Consider the following 17,502-nt stretch of genomic DNA (forward strand, 5'->3'; position numbering starts at 1 on the left):
CTCAACATGAACAGGAAATATGAGGAAAACCTGCTGCACAGCCTTCAGACATGGGACGGCAGATCCGACAGCTGTCCATGGTGCTGAGTAGCACATCAACAACACAGATGCCAACAGATTGTATCACTCAGCTAAAGCAAACCACAGGGTGAGGACAACACAACAACTTCTAATTTTAGACTGATACTCTGTGTGTGTTTTTCATATTTGGCTAAAACAACCACAGTCTAAGGGCATTAACCAGTGAGTGAGGGTAATGTCCTTTCACCAATAGGGCTGTAACAGTTCCTTATTATCATATTTATAAATGATGAGTCGCCATTTGATCATTTATTACAGAAAGGGAAGGAAACTGACACTTATTCCTATTTTTACTGCTGAGAAACAGTCACCAACAACCACTTGTGGGAGGAAACCCCACAGCATGCAAACTGCACACAGAAAGGTCTCACCACCCAGGATTCAAAATTATGGACCTCCTTACAGTGAGTAAGCACGCTACCCACCCCACCACCCTGCTGTCCCCTCATCATAGAGGTGGTAGTAAAGCTGAGTTGATTCTGTATTGTAAAATCAGTCCAATAAACTGCAGCATCCACGTTTATAATAAACAGGTCAGTTAAAGACATCTGAAGGACACCCTCTCTTGTCCCCACATAGAGTCTCCTTTCAAGTATTGGAACACCAGGACTTTACATTTGGGTTTGTTGTGCACTGAAGACATCTGAAGATCAAAGGTTGGAAACCAAGGGGCAGTTTTATCTGATGATATTTACACCTTCATATGTTAAATATGAATCTATCAGATGGCCAATATTTGATCTCTTTCAAACCAAATAGGTTTTAAGAAGGGTTTTAAAAACAGGCAAGGATGAGGCCGGTCTAATGTTCAAAGGCAACTCGTTCCACAGTTTTAGAGCAGCTACCGCAAAAGCGTGGTCTCCTGTGAGCTTATGTTTAGTTTTCGGTACACTCAGAAGCAGTAGGTCAGCTGATCTAAGCAACTGTGGTGACACGTATGGATGCAGAAACTCAGAGAGGTACAGCACCATTTAAACATTTAAAAACAAATAGAAGAAGTTTAAAATGGATTCTAAATTGCACAGGCAGCCAGTGAAGTGAAGATAAAATGGAAGAACTAAGCTAATATTTTAAAAGACAGATTGTGGACATTCTGCAGTCCAGAGCCTGGCGATCGATAAAGATTAAGTGCATTACCGTAAAGCAGACGGGTGGTGACGAAGGCACTGATTACTGTTCCAAAGTGCTGCTTTGTAAGAATCGGCTTTACTCGGGCCAGCTGCCTCAGGTGAAAGAAACTAGACTTAACGACAGATCAAATCTGGCTTTCTGGCTTTAGGTCAGTATCCATTTTAAACCCAATGTGAATACTTTCAGATTTGGCGTATTCAGCCAAGGGTCCCAAGTAATGCAACCAGAAGGGGACACAACCAGTGTCTTCTTGTGCCAGTCCCAAGTGTGGATAAATGCAGAGGGTTGTGTCAGGAAGGGCATCTGAAGTAAAACACATGCCAAATTAAACATGCAAATCTTGACTTCTACACCGAATCTGATTTCCATACTGGATCGGTCGGGGCCCGGTTACAAACAAAATTGGGCTACTGTTGTCGAAGGAGAAGGACAGGAGGTAGGTGTGTTCATAGGCAGAGAGAGAAGAGGAAATCTAAGAATGTCGGACTTACAGTAGGGACTTTGAATGTGAGGACTATGACAGGGAAGGCTAGAGAGTTGGTTGACACAATGCAGAGAAGGAAGGTGGATATTCTGTGTGTCCAAGAGACCAGGTGGAAAGGTAGCAAGGCTAGAAGCTTAGGAGCAGTTTTCAAGTTGTTTTACCATGGGTCAGATAGGAAGAGAAATGGAGTAGGAGTTATCCTGAAATAGAAGTTTGTGAGGAATGTTCTAGAGGTGAAAAAAGTATCAGACAGGTTGATGAGTTAGATGAAGTGATTCCAAGCATCCCCAGAAGTGAGAGGGTAGTGATTGGTGCAGATTTCAATGGACATGTAGGTGGAGAGAACAGAGGTGATGAAAATGTGATGGGCCGATTTGGTCTTCAGGACATGTCTGGAGGTGCTTCCAGATGACTGGACCACTACAGCTAATGTGATCAGGGAGACAGGTAGGAGGGTATTCGGTGTGTCATTGGGAAAGGGGAAAGTAGAAAAGGAGACTTGTTGGTGGAACGAGGACGTTCAGGAGTGTATACAGAGAAAGAGGTTAGCTAAGAAGAAGTGGGACACTGAGAGAACTGAAGAGAGTAGACAGGAGTACAGGGAGATGCAGCGTAAGGTGAAGGTAGAGGTGGCAAAGGCCAAACAAAGAGCATATGAGGACTTGTATGTTAGGTTGGACACTAAAGAGGGAGAGGTGGATTTGTACAGGTTGGCCAGACAAAGAGATAGAGATGGGAAGGATGTGCAGCAGGTTAGTGTGATTAAAGATAAGGATGGAAATGTATTGACAGGTGCCAGGAGTGTGATGGGAAGATGGAAGGAGTACTGTGAAGAGTTGATGAACGAGGAAAATGAAAGGGAACGAAGAGTAGAAGAGGTGACTGGTGTGGACCAGGAAGTAACAAAGATTATTAAGAGTGAAGTGAGGAGGGCGTTGAAGAGGATGAAGAGTGGAAAGGCAGTTGGTCCTGATCACATACCTGTGGAGGTATGGAAGTGTCTAGGAGAGGTGGCAGTAGAGTTTCTGACTAGTTTGTTTAACAAGATCTTGGAGAGTGAGAGGATGCTGAGGACTGGAGGAGAAGTGTACTGGTGCCAATTTTTAAGAACAAGGGAGATGTGCAGAGCTGTGGCAACTACAGAGGAATGAAGTTGTGAGAAAGAGCAGAAGCTTGGCTAAGGGCAGAGGTGAGCTTTTGTGAGCAGCAATATGGTTTCATGCATAGAAAGAGTACAACAGATGCAGTATTTGCTTTAAGGATGCTGATGGAGAAGTACAGAGAAGGTCATAGGGAGTTGCATTGTGTCTTTGTAGATTTAGAGAAAGCGTATGACAGGGTGCCGAGAGAGGAGCTGTGGTATTGTATGAGTGCCTTTATTGATAGATAAAGGACAGAGAAGAGAAAAGAAATACAGTTTGTGTTATTTATACAGAAGGAGCTGTGTTCTTATTTCTAACTTTAGAGGTGTAAATACCATCAAATAAAAACTGAAATTCTGAGATTTTATCTCAGGTCGCACAATAGTGACAAATTAATTAGCCTTCCTGTCCCAATACTTTTGGTGGGGACTGCATATCTCCACTGGGCAGTCTCCTGGCTTCGACAACAGAAAAGTTGTCATGAAGACACATCCTTCATGATGGAGACTGAGCCCTCATCAAATAAGGTAATGACAAGGTTTTTGCTCTACAAATAAGCGTTATTATTTAAGAATATTTACGGTTTATAATCACACAAACACAGAATATAATGTACTTTGTACGTATTTATGTAAGTGTGTATGTATTCTCACTTCGGTGGAGTACATTAAAAGTACATATAAGAACATTTCCTGTTTATGATGTGACGCTGCTAACGAAGCATAGTGGGAGGAGTTTCTACTCCTACTAGGACCAGTCTGGTGAAGCGGATGATGTAGAGAGGTCTCACTCTGCTTTTTTTTTATTTACAAAAGCTTTTTTTTTTTTTTTTTTTACAAAAGTCAGACTGTATGAATGTTTCCGAGAATATAGACAAGTACTGTTGCCTCAGTATCTCTCGGTATTTTGTTTAAACATATTTTTTATTAAACACAGTAAGTGTGTACTGTGTAACAACTAGCTACAGTTATTTCTTTAGCTTTATTTTATGATTCTGCTCTTGAAGACTCAGTTTAAAGTTAATTCATTTTATAAAAATAAACATATATTTTTGGATTATTTTAGTTTCCTGAAAACAGTCATGTACATATGTAATACGTAAATCAAAACCTGAATTTTTACCACAAATAGATCAGTGATTATAGTTCAATAAAATAATAAATTTGAAGTATAAAAATTCGTCACGTAGACGAGCAGTTTTGCTTTTGAAACATTATTTTAACGTTTGTGCGGTAATGACTGTAGTGGAGAATGTGTAGACCTTCGTATCAGTGGGATAGCACAGAGTTACTGCTCTCTGGCAATAGACGATCTGTTCAGTCTCCTCACGAGCTCCTGCGCAGTCTCCCTGTATCCTCCCGCGAGCATCACAGCGCACCACCAGACCGCGCGTCACCCCGAGCGGACACGGCTGCTGTCAGCGGACATATGAAGGCTTTATTCCCCGGAGCAGAGGCTGGTCTTCGTTGATTCCTTCGTCTGTCGTAGGTCCTCTATGGATGTGAAGTGAAAGAGCCCAGGAGTTAGTCGGTGTCCCCTCCATCTCTGCGTTCTTCTGCCAGCTTGCCCAGAACCGCATCCTGCTGCCCCACAAAATGGCGGACATCGTCGAGCTGGGACCCGCCTACGGTGAGGCCTTTTCTGCTTCATCTGTCTGCGCTTCGCTACCTGCTTAACCTCGCTTTAAATACCAAAAGTCTTATTTTATTGGCATACTATGTTTTTTTCCGTCGGTGTAGCAGGTGTATTTAACTGATATGTCCCGTGTCATCCCACGTAGTTGTCTACACCCAGTTAATGAGCCAACACCCGGTATTTTTACATTTACTCCGACGCGATTTAACATAATCCGCATCTAAGTTCCCCCTGGTCATTGTTATTCATCTTTAAGCCCACTGAAAGAGCAACATAGTCAGGTTAGAATCGACAAATCTGTGATTTTATTAACCTCGGAGTGTCCGCTAGAGAGTTTCATAACAGCAGTAACGTTATGCACCAACATGAAGCTGTTAGGAACGTCTACAAATAAAAAAACATATGAGCCGGTAACGCGGTAAACAGGGCGTTCTCGTGCTCACACGCAAAGTCTGTCTCGTTCTCTCCCTCTGGGTGCGGGTCCGTGCGCGTGCAAGTCAGGGTGGGTATCAGGTGACGTCATGTCTATACCCGGCGCTGTGCTCTTTGGACAAAAAATAAATACTGTCGACGTACCTGGACATATTACAGTTATTATTATTTACCAAAGGGTCGTTTTGCTCGTTTTCTGAGATGCTTTTAGTGGGGAACACAAAGAAGCTGAAATATAGCAGCTGCTCTTGGGTCGGAGGTGATTCTGGTTCCCTGAAATGTCCGGGATCTAACCTCAATCACGTATATTTAAAAATATTTAAGTACTACTGATTAAATGCCGTATTGTCACTGTTTATCTAAATGAAGCTCTGTCTGTTGAAACTGCAATCATTCTTGATTGCTTGTAAGTTTAAAACTTCTTTAAGAACCTATAATCTGTCTGAACCACCATTTTAGTTAGTGAAACTGGACTCTTTGTTCCCTATATAGTCTATTCATTGCATAACAATATTTCCTCAAAAACTAATATATTTGCTCTTCTTAGCTTCTCAACTGTGAGGATTTGATGCTTTTCTTCACATACACGGTAGTAAACTGAATGTTTTTAGGTTTTCCACTGTTGTGGAAAAAAAAACTCACTAGAACATTAACACAAAAATAAAAGGCAGTACTGTACTTTTAGTTATTTATATATTTGAGTATTTCCATTTAATGAAGCTTCATAGTTTTATCTGACAGCATTAGTTGTTACATACCAAGTACCAAGATGAGAAGATGAGAGTAAATTTTCACTTCAGAAAAATGAACAACACTCCTTGTGGAACAATAAGTTCATATGAAATTCATTCAAATTCAAGACATTAGATAGATTTTCTTGGGAAAAGTGGTTTCCAAAGTCGGGGTAGGGGAATGTGGAAAACTGGTTTCACTGCGTAGATTTCAACGATGATTTTTTTTTTTGCCATGTATACATGTAACCAGGCTTCTAATTAGCTTTCTCCAACAGTACATGTGCATAACAGAACCCTGCAGACGGGAACAAGCAGCTGAGTGAAAGGCTGAACAAAAGAAGAGATCCTTAATAGGTGATGTCTCCGGGTTTTCTGTCACTGTACAGTTAAAATAAAAAAGGCTTCCAAAATAAGTCGGAGGTGCAGAAGAAGTCAGGTTACTCTTCTGCTGCATGTATGCACAAATTCCCAGTAACCAGGTTTTTTAAGTGTATGTAAACGTCGTTCCCCATTCACCTGAGAAAGCTTGTTTCTGCGTAACCTGGTTACAAATGTTCACTGCCTAAAGCTAAAGGTAAACAGTTAGAAAGGGGGTAATTCTATTCTCTGTTTATTATGGAGATGGTTCTAATGTTTTGGCCACCCTATTTAAAATCAATAAGGTGGCCAAAACTTTATATTTTATAGTAAATGCAACACAGCAAATTTTCAGCCACTCTGAAATAGCAATACGAATACATTTTAATGTATGTCAAAACTGTGTCAAAACAACCTATCTGCTTCAGCAAACACTATAAAACTGTAGCATATAATGCTAACTGATGTGTCACAAATTTGATATTTACGAAGATTTTTTTAAACATTCCAGTAAGAAATAGACATTATGAAGTCTTTCATATAAATATGTTATAAGTCAAAATGTATTTTTCATATGATATCCATATATTTATATTTTTTCATGTCACTGTCATTTCATTATTCTCTTTTTCCCCTAAGGCTTTTTTCAGCAGCAGCAGTAAGTTTACACTGGATCTTTTTCAAAACGGCCACACATTTACATTTCCATCAAAAACAAACTCTCATTAACTTGTGAGTAGTTTATACCACAGCTTAATTCCAGTGCAGGACAGTTTTCTGTGTGTGGTATCATTAGTGCTTCCTCGTGGGACAGGACAACAGTACTCCTCTTATGTTGCAAGCGAAAGCCTCAACAACCCTCCCCCATCTGTTGAGTCCTTCCACGTTTCTAATAAGACCTCAGGAGAGTCAATGTGATGATCTCGATGACCATTGTGTTTATAGATGACAGTACTGTTTATAACTATGATGTCATTGTGGTTTTGGTGGATTACCTCATTAGTGACTCAGCAGATACCCTGATAAGATAACACGTCTAATCAGATGTTGTAGATTCAGTCCTTTTAACTGTTTTCATTTTTGATTTAAGATTCACTTGCAATATGAGAAATTTAGGCTGTTTTGAGTTTAAAACGTGACCCTCAGTAGGGACTAACAGTTGGGATTAAGGGTTTTAGGGTAACAACATCAATCTTCTCAGACTCAGTTTGATCAAAGGACTGTGGTGGAACCAAAATTAGTTGTTTAGCAGAAAATGTATGTACAACCATTTTTTTAAGAAAACTTTTCAGGTTTCAGCTTGCATAATGTAGAACTGAGTTTTTAATGCTTGCTGACATTTTATAGATACAAACTGATTAAGAAAAAAGTTTAACCTTAATTTATTATAAAACAAAAAATGAAAGGCTGCTGTGGCTCAGGAAGTAAAGCATGTTGTTCACCAACTGCTCAAATATCCTTGTGCAGAACACAGAATGCCAGGTTACGCGTCATATGTGTCACTCACAAATAAGTCCTTTTGGATGGAAGTGTCTGTCAAATGACTAATTGTAACATTACATCTTCAGCAGTGAGGAACTGCCTGTCCAAGTCGTTATCCAAAGCTCCACATGGTTGTGGAAATTCAGTAATGCTCTGCAATGTGGCTACTGAACTGTGTCCATCACAACATGGCTTCAGATCACTTTGGAAATGTTGGTCGATAAAATGTCAGAACATAAAGAATTAATGTAGAGATTTTAACTAATAAGCAGATTTTGACCTTCTGGTGTGGATCAGTTTCTCTAACATGTCCTCTCTGTGTCTCAGCCATGTCTCCGGTGCTGGCAGGCTTTCTGGGAGCTGGTGTTCTGGTTTTGGTCGTGGTGGTTTTGGTTCTGCTCTGGTCCTTCTGTCAGCGCCGGTACCTGCGTGTGACTGGTCGGTATAAGCTGCACGGTGACCGTTACTGTGATGCAGAGGACCCCCCCTACAAGTTCATCCACATGCTGAAAGGCATCAGCATTTACCCAGAATCCCTCAGCAGCAGCAAAAGGATTGTTCGTGGCGTCCGGCGGGCAGACCATGCCGACCGTGATGGAGAACGAGGCTGCACTCCTTCCTCAGGAAGGGGCATGGTGCTGGTGGACGCTGAGAACAACATCCTGGATGTCCCAGGGCAGCTACAGATGAGTCACCTGGTCCCCCCTGCTGGGCCGGTCCCTGCACAAAGCCAGACACGGGTGGAGCGGGCTCTGCCAGTCCGCGCCGACTACTGCTGCCTGGACAGCAGCTCGGCCAGCAGCAGCCAGACCAGCAGCAAGACGGCATCCCCCTTCACCCCTGCATCCTCTGAGCCAGAACCTGAGCCCAGCCTGGGGGCTATCAGCCTCACCGTCGACTACAATTTCCCTAAGAAGGCCCTGGTAGTGACCATTGTTGGGGCCCGGGGTCTTCCTGCCATGGATGAGCAGGCAGGCAGCTCAGACCCTTACGTTAAGATGACCATCCTGCCGGAGAAAAAGCACCGTGTCAAGACCCGCGTCCTGAGGAAGACGCTGGACCCACTGTTCGACGAGACCTTCACCTTCTATGGCGTGGCTTACAGCTCGCTGCCTGAGCTCACCTTGCACTTCCTGGTACTCAGCTTTGACCGCTTCGCCCGGGACGATGTCATCGGGGAGGCAGTGGTGCCACTGAAGGGTGTTGACCCCAGTACGGGCCGAGTCCACTTGAGTCAGCAGATCAGCAAGAGGAACATGCAGGTGAGGAACAGCTTGTGTCACTTTAATGTATATATTCCAGTAGTGTTCTTGGTTTAGGTGATTGGTGGAGTCATTAGCAGAAAATACAGCAGTTTATTATAGTATTATTGGCACAAGGAGCCAGTGTAGACAGGCAGATTGATTGATTGACCTAAACACAGACAGTCCAGCCATTCATGAATCAGGCAAAGGTTACAGGGAGACAAAGTCAGGAAAAAGCAGGGGTCGGAAAACAGAAAGAGTCTGAAGTGAGAGAAAAAGCTTGGAACAGGTAATAAACAAAAAAAAAACAGATAAAGAAAGAACAGACTGGAATGAGTTGAACAGTGTGTCTGAACACGGACAACTGAGTGAAATCACACAATAACAAAAAACAGGTGAGCTGACTGAGAGACAATCAACTGGGAACATGGGCAAATGACCATGAAAATGTCCATAGAACAACATGGGATGGAGAAAAAAGATAACGGGCAGAACGAGCAGAAACACGAGATGCAAAATTAGTTTTATCTAACTGAGATATTTTTTTTTTAAATGTTTAGTCCAATCATCTGCAACATTATTCCTCAGAGTCAAAGGGATTCTTTAGAATTGTTTACCCTAAAACCATTAAGAGGTCAAACCTTATCACTTATAAAGGTCATCTGTTCTTACCCTATCATACAACCAACAGAACAGTTTGTTGAAACAGCACCCCACGTACGGAGGCTTCTCTCTCAATCAGTCCAGTGTTGAATTTTTCCCCCAAAGTAATTGCGGTTCAGCATGTATTAGTGCCAACATTAGTCACTATTGTTCATAGTAAACCAAAAAAAACCTCATCACAGTAATAAAGTAAACTCAGTGTCATAGTAACCCCACCACCACTTAGCAGGTGGGCTGTGTAATTGCAGAGTGACACAGACATTAATGCATGGGCAAAAATGTTAAGACTGTGGATGCAATGCATCATCCTTAAGGCACAGAAACATCAGGATTAGGTAAGAGTTAGACATGGTTAGGCTTTAAAAAGTCATGCTTTTGCTTTATTTTACTGGTTTGTCACATAATTTACAGTACATCGACAGTAGTTTCAAAACAGATGGGAAATTTGGTCTCCAGTGGGAAAGTCCTGCTTTGTTTACCCATACTCCACCCAAACTGGCAAAGGTTTCTGTGTCTAAAGTCCAAGTAACAGCGTTATATTCACTACTGGTACTTCACAATAACACATTTAGGTTGACCATTTTCCCTGTTGGTACAAACCTAATTGTATATCACAGAACAGCAGAAACAAAATTGTACACCCAGATCCTCCCCACAACGTGATTTCAGTTAATGTGAAAATCCTGTCCTGTGTTTCTGTGAATCAGCTGTTGGTGTTGAACAATATATGATGTGGCTGTCACCATGGTAACAGCTTTATCATCAGATTCAGTGACAGTCTTACTGTTGTTTTTGTCTTGATTTTATTTGTGCTGGATTTTGTATGAGCACAGATGGGTATGTTGACTTTCAGAGGTCTTACTCTGACTCTTAAAGTTTTATTGGACAAAAACATGCAATTCTTTTATTACATTTGTTAGAAAAAATTTTGATTAACAGAAGGGTGATACAAAAAATTACAAAGACACAGAAAATACATCTTTTGTTATCAATGGGCCACAGTAAAGCTCTGACATTTGTATTCACATTTCAACTGTACAAACTTAAACGTACCTTTAAAACCTTTAGTTAATGTCAGAAATTATTAAAATCTAAAGAAGCTACAGTTAAAAAGAGATTGACTTTATTACTATTTCTGCATGATTCTAGATAAATTATCAATCCAGATTTAATTTCTCTGTGCTTGAACAATATGAGTAGTTAATGCCCTATTGAACATAAATCCCATAAACCCCTCAACTGCTTATAGTTAAAGTTTGTTAAGTCACTGGAGAGCAACAGAGACATAGATACACAGCTTTAATATGTCCATGGTTTAAAGTTGGTCCGAACACTCAGTCTTAAAGGTGGAGGCAAATGCTGAGGGTGATGGAGGAGAAGACATGAAGACCTATGTGAGACAGGGAGCTTCAGAAAACAGTTTATTGTTGAGATAGAACCACACAAGAAATCAGTTTAGTGTCAAAAAGATCAGGCTGATGTCAATGATAAACAGGGAGTCCACATAAATCCAGGAAGGGAACTAATGTGAAGTCCAATGCACAAGGAAAACGGGATCAGATGACTAGATCACCAAGAGAAAAACAAGTCAGAGTATGTCTTAGGATACTGGGAATGTTGAAAATGGGAATTTAATCAGGTGTAAATCAAGTGTAAAGCAGGTGTGATGGCAGAAAAACAGTAATAAAAGATTTATAGGAATGAGAAGCATGTGGGGAAAGTGAAAATCAGGTAACAGGGAAAGAGTGTGAGGACATTTGTTGACTAAAGAGGAGAGGACATAGAACAGTGGAAGAGATGCAGAAATGAATAGTTCCACGGTTTTCCTATTTTGTACAATCCACAGAAGACCAAGCAGTAGTGATTGTTTCATATTTGGTAAATGTTCTGCACTTATATAGTGCTTTTCTACCTATTGGTACTCAAAGCACTTTACACTGATTTTCATTCACCCATTCACACTCACAATCGCACACACACCGATGGGGGAGCTGCTATGCAGCTGGCCAACACTCACCAGGAGCAACTCAGTTGGGGTTCAGTGTCTTGCTCAAGGACACTTCGACATGTGACCGGAGGAGCTGGGGATTGAACCAACAACTGTGAGATTGGTGGACAACTGCTCTACCTTCCTGCACCACAGTGGCCCATTTTGATTTGACTGAAGATATTCAGAGTTGAAAGAAAAACAAACCAAAAGCCATTAGTTGTATTTGGAACAAAAATCCAATATATTGCTTCTATTTGGACACTCAGCTGATTTATTGATCAGCTCTAGTAGAAATAATTTACAATTAAAATGCTTATTAATGGAGCTGACAACAATATTCATTAATATGGGTCAAAGCACATTTCGGCTCATGCACAGAATCTTGTTTTACACATTATGTGTTTCTAATTTCTCATTAGTTATCAAGAGGTGGTTTTAACAAATTGAAGAAAAAAACTATTGCATCAGAAAAGCAATCTGTATTTTCTGTAGAAAGAGAAAGTATTATGTTTGTGTTTAGTTTTGCTCTAAACCAGCTGTTCCTCTTTATAATGCTGTAAGGTCTTCACCTTATTATGTAAAGTGGCTTGAAATGAATTAGTTGTGATTTGGTGCTAGGCAAATAGAGTGATGTGATATAAACTTAATTTACAATCTTTATGAACATGTTCTATTCTATCTTTTTTCAGTGTGAGAGTCGTGGGGAGTTGCTGGTGTCTCTGTCTTACCAGCCAGTGTCCCATCGTCTCAGTGTGGTCGTCCTGAAGGCTCGACACCTCCCCAAGATGGACATCACTGGGCTGTCAGCAAGTAAGTCAACGACTGAGTGTGAGGCTGATTGTAGAGCTCAAACAAACAGGTGTTTGGCCAAAGTACTTTAAAGACAAAATATTTCAATTATGTGACTAAAGGTCCTTTAGCACCTTGTTAATGTGTTGCTAAAGTGCCTTATATCAACTGTAAGGATCAGTGTTGCCCCCTAGTGGCTATGGAGGAAAATACCCAAATAACCTAACACCCACATTGGCTCCAACACAAAACCACAACAAATTTGTGAGTGTTTTATGAGTGGAGAAAAACATAAGGCTATACATGTAAAAATGGTTTTAGTAATTTAGAATATCATTTGTTTAATATCTGGGGGTTATCCTTTGCAAGTGATTGGACAGATCAAATCAGTAATGCTAGATGTTCTAATCCTGGATCAGGTTTGCTGGTTTTGTTTGTTCCTCAAACAAACTTAAGAAGTGGATCAAATAAGCTGTTTTTTATCTTCTGGGATAACTGCATGCTGGGGGTTGTTGAGTAGATCACATAGCCCCATTTGAAATCATAATTATAATTTTTTCCCATAGTCTATGTGCAAATAATGAAAAAGAGACAGAAAGAGTGAAGGGGGGCACAAAAGCAGTTATGAAGACTTTAAAGATGCAAAACAATGGGGGCAGATGTGAGGGCAAAAGGGGGCAAGAAAAACAAATCTAAATTGTGGTTCAAAATGTGGATCGTGACAGTGGGTCACTCAATTTAAAATAAGACAGTCCTTTATTTTCTGAATTGTATTTTCGCATCATTCACTTAAGCACATGCATACACACATAAGGCTATTGATAAGTGATTTTAATATGTTTTTCATAATGAACGTCATCAGACTGCTGTTGGTGACAGTCATTTATTTAGACCCACATACTGTTGCATTGCACATACCTTTATCAACTTCATAAACACACATCTCTTTTTATGATTGTCCTGATTAGATGGTTTACAGAAGAATGGTCCATCCATGCTTGGATGAACTGCTTAGTTAAATACTTAGTTCAAATCTGAGAGGTTATCATGCTTACACTGACTCAACCTAAGAATAAACCTGCTCCTGAGTGGGTTTGAGATTGTGGATCTAAACAAGACTTCAAACAGGGATCAAGTTAATTCGTCAACAAAATTATGTGGCTAACCTGTTAATCTGTGTACGAAGAAAGGAGCGCAGGTGTCTATTTAAAGACTCCTGAAAACACTTTTTATAACAGTCGTATTAAATTTATATCGTAATGACATTGAATTTAAGAGTTAATTGCAGATTGTATTTTACAGCTAAAGCAACAAGACAGGTTATTTAGAATTGATTTTATTATTGTTGTCTTTTGTATGTGTGTTTTTTGATCTATTTATTTCCTTTTTGGTAAAACTTGATTCATGATGTCTGTGTGGTTCAGGAGCTACAGCTGTTTTTATTTAGTTTTGAAAACCTGGATAAAGTTTTAACCTTTAGACCTCCAGGATATGTTATTATATAACCACATGTTACTACATTACTATTATGCACTAATAAGGTGTTTGGATTGTTTTTCAATGAAGCATTGACCATAAAATTTCCTTTTTTCTGCACTGAGGAGCGATCACTGCACACACCTGTCTCATCTCTGATGATTCTTTAAAAATAATTCTGACAAACTCCTCTTCTCTCCTCAGACCCCTATGTGAAAGTGAACGTTTTTTACGGCCGTAAGCGCATTGCCAAGAAGAAAACCCATGTGAAGAAATGCACACTGAACCCAGTCTTCAACGAGTCCTTCATCTACGACATCCCGCCCGAGCTGCTGCCCGAGATCTCTGTGGAGTTCCTGGTGGTCGACTTTGACAGGACCACCAAGAACGAGGTGCTGGGCCGCCTTCTGCTCGGTCTCCACAGTCCCTCCACCTCTGGGGCCTCTCACTGGAGGGAGGTCTGTGAAAACCCCCGCAGGCAGATCTCCAAATGGCACAACCTGAGTGAGTACTGAGGGAAGACCAGCAGTGAGCAGCTGCCACTCCACCAGTAAACTGCTGGGAAATAAAGACTCAGTGTACAGTACACATACACATACATACACGCATTACACACAAACACTCACACTGTTGTGATCATAGTTAAACTCTCTCTGTCTCTATTATCTCTCTCTAAACCTTTGCAAGTCTTAAGAAAAGTCCTGCAGTTCTTCAGCAAAAGAAAGCAAGCTGTTTTTAAACTCAGAACCATCACATCCATTTCTCAGACTGTTCTCATGTCTCCTGGCTGCCATTATGTGTAGACGGGGGAGGGAATGCTCACTTATCATTTAAAAAGAAAAAATATATGAAATCCCCTCGTGCTGTTGTTGTCATGCAGTTCATCGCATGTGTGTCAGAAAAGAAAAAAACTCCAGATGAAGAGTAGAGAACTGCTGACAGGAAGATAAGAAGTAACACTGCATATAGCTAAACGCTGAGTTTGTCCAATTAAAATTAGTCTTTAGTAGGACCGAATAAGACACTGCTACAGACCTCGCCCTCTGTCCCGCTCCCAGTCAAATGTTTTCAGTGGTTTGAGGGATACATGTTGTTTGAGTTGATAGCATGCTCCATGCCTGAAGTGTGGTGGTTCCAGTCCCTGAGTAAAATAATTTTCACTCATCGATCCTGCAGCAGAACCCATGGGTGAGCTCTCACAAACTGTGGGTCTCCTGCCTGAAGACTGAGTAGATGCTAATGATCCAGCTTTCACACAGACTGAGAGACAATGTAAAATACGTGTTTGTAATGTTAACCATTTTCACTCATATTTACTTTACTGAATCCTCCTGCAGAGGCTGAAAGCAGCTGTGGTGATTATTGGCTCTATTAGACCTGTTACTTTGAAATGTACTGTTTACTGTTCCTCGTGCACCCTGTCCAGGTGGTGGGCAATCCAGGCATATTTTAAATGTTCAATATCCATTACAATAAACAGAATCTGCTCCTTTCTTTCCTGAAATCTGACATGTTAAGTCTTAACTTGCTGGTCTTCTTCACAGTCAGACTCTACAGAGCAGCTTCCTGTGCAGAGGAGAGAGAACATTAGAGACACTGAGTTCAGATGCTGGGGCTGGTAAAATACATGGATTCACCCAGACGATAAAGGATCAGATCACATAGAAAAGATCAATATCTGCAGATACAGTGGATTAAAGAAATCTGATTAAGGTCAAGGAATTGACTGGGACATCTGAAGTAACTAGTTTCAAATTTGCTAAACCAGGTTGTGTCACTAGGAAAAATCTCAGCTACACTTCAGTGTCTTTGGTATAACATGTTTCCTAATTTAAGGTTTGTTATTTTTGTGAATTTTGATGATTTTAAAAATCACATAAGTAAAAATTATTTACTAAAGTTTTTCAGATTAATTAGTTCCAGATTTTACTTAATTCAAAGCAAACATGGCAACAAGATATTTTGAGATAATAAATAATGGAATCCATGATATTGTTATCAAAGTAAGAAAAGAAATCAAGTCATGATCTCACTACAATGTCCTTAAACAATGTGGGTACGTTTTTTATGTTGGGGTCTAAAATCATCACAGCTCCCTTCAGCTTCAGTACTCTCTCCTTTCTCAGTGTCTCATTTTGTACATTTTCATTATCTTCTTAACCAAAATTCTTCTCTAATTTGCACTGATTTATAAATAATTTGTTCGTGTGAACATTTCCCTACAGAAAAGTAGTTAAAGCTGTTATTGTTTCTGAACGTTTGTCTGAGGTTAAGTTAATATTCTGTCATCAGACTATTCTCCAACTATTAACGCACATTTTAGTTCCTTTTGAAGCTCACTAACATTTTAGAGATTAATAAAAGTGTGTAAACGGAATTCACTTTGACTTATAGAGATTTAAAGAAGTCATGAAGCAGCCACATCACTTAATCTTTTCTCAGCAATGTGAACAGTTGTGAAAAGATGAAATAAACCACATGCAGCCTGTTTTGCAGCTGTGGAGTGACTGTAGATTTGTACAGATTTGAAGATGTTGCTGCTTCCTTCCTGTCTAATGTCCTTGGAGCTTTAGTGTGTTTGAGTGCCCCCCCTGCTGTAGACCTGGATGCTAACCTCTGTGTTGGGTTTGTTGACACTCATTGGACGTGCAAATAAAAAAACAAGATAGCCATGACAGTTTCTTATGCCTGATTTGTTCAAAATGTTCTGTTACTCTCTGAGTGTTTGTTTGCATGTATTTTCACTGGGATGCCAAAAGTACACAAAGACTAAAAGCAAAAAGAACTGCAGTAAGAATGTGATGTTTCTGGGTTTCACTTGGAATGTGTTCCTGATAAAAGAGTATTGAAACACTTGAACATAAGTGTACAAGTCTGGTCAAAGGCGTAGATGTTGTAGTTTTTTGCCTCACAGCTTTAACACAAACAGTATAGAAGTCCACCTCAGATATAGATTGAGATGGAGAGAAAATGTTTTACTTTACTTTCCCTTGCGAGATGCGAGGGTCAAGCCCTTCATTAAGCAGCAGCCTTTGGTAAAAAGCACAGGACAAAACACATTATACTTTTGAATATATACATCACTTTAAAGTCCCTAAGTTAACAGCAAAACTCTTTGAAAACAACTAAATGGCACCATTTCCACATGGTCACTACACCACCACAAAGCCACACTCACCTAAACACATTTGAACAAAGGTTCTGCTGACAAGCCAGTTTCCCGTTGTTTTCCACCTGCCCATTTATGTCTGGCAGATTTTTAGCTTTCCAGTGCTGTTTTCCACCACAGCTGGTGCGGCTGGGCCGGACCACTGACTGTAGGAACCAGCCACAGTGGGAGTTCTCCATTTGGCTGTGCTGGTTTGCTGCATGTTATACGTAGGGATGATAAATATGATGCTGATCTTCAGCTGAAAGGCAACTGATGGTAAGTTCAAAACAGTGTCCTCATTACGCAAAGAGAATTTTTACAGTACCAAAGAGCAACAGGCCACCACCACGTCAGCTATGATGTTATATTGGCATTTCATTCCATCCTGATTTTACACAAAAAAATACATGTAAAATAAAGGTGAAGTTCAACAATAAACAACAGGTCTCAGTCATTATGGATGGGGCAAGACCACCCTCTAGACAAGGAGAAGTCGGAGTTCTGGTTTTCTAAAAGAAAAGCATCCTAACATTCACATCACATGATTGTAAAAATTCACATTTGTCAAACAAGGATTCAAATTGTTCTCTTGTGTTAATAGTGAACATAATCCGATGCATCTGGGAGTTAGTGAGATGTCCTCGGAGGTGGTAACATGTCCTGGCAGTCAGTGACTGGTCCTGGCAGACTGTGACATGTCCTTTAGTGCAT

At 40.4% G+C, this 17,502-nt stretch overlaps 1 protein-coding gene and 1 long non-coding RNA gene across 2 annotated transcripts; one reads left to right on the top strand and one right to left on the bottom strand.

Annotated features, from left to right (window-relative positions):
* The first annotated feature begins 4,172 nt into the window (after nucleotides 1-4,172).
* Nucleotides 4,173-16,315, top strand: syt11b (synaptotagmin XIb). The gene is made up of 4 exons (XM_067509195.1): nucleotides 4,173-4,467; nucleotides 7,806-8,740; nucleotides 12,065-12,185; nucleotides 13,845-16,315. The coding sequence occupies exons 1-4, from the start codon at nucleotides 4,434-4,436 to the stop codon at nucleotides 14,153-14,155; spliced, it is 1,401 nt and encodes a 466-aa protein (XP_067365296.1). The 5' UTR covers nucleotides 4,173-4,433; the 3' UTR covers nucleotides 14,156-16,315.
* LOC137129844 (uncharacterized) lies at nucleotides 10,550-12,055 on the bottom strand. The gene is made up of 2 exons (XR_010914774.1): nucleotides 11,403-12,055; nucleotides 10,550-10,775 (listed from the first exon to the last, which is right to left on the bottom strand). It is a non-coding gene; the product is annotated as an uncharacterized lncRNA (long non-coding RNA).
* Nucleotides 16,316-17,502: the final 1,187 nt, after the last annotated feature.

The sequence above is a fragment of the Channa argus genome, chromosome 7 (genome assembly GCF_033026475.1).
Source record: "Channa argus isolate prfri chromosome 7, Channa argus male v1.0, whole genome shotgun sequence".
Taxonomy (NCBI): domain Eukaryota; kingdom Metazoa; phylum Chordata; class Actinopteri; order Anabantiformes; family Channidae; genus Channa; species Channa argus.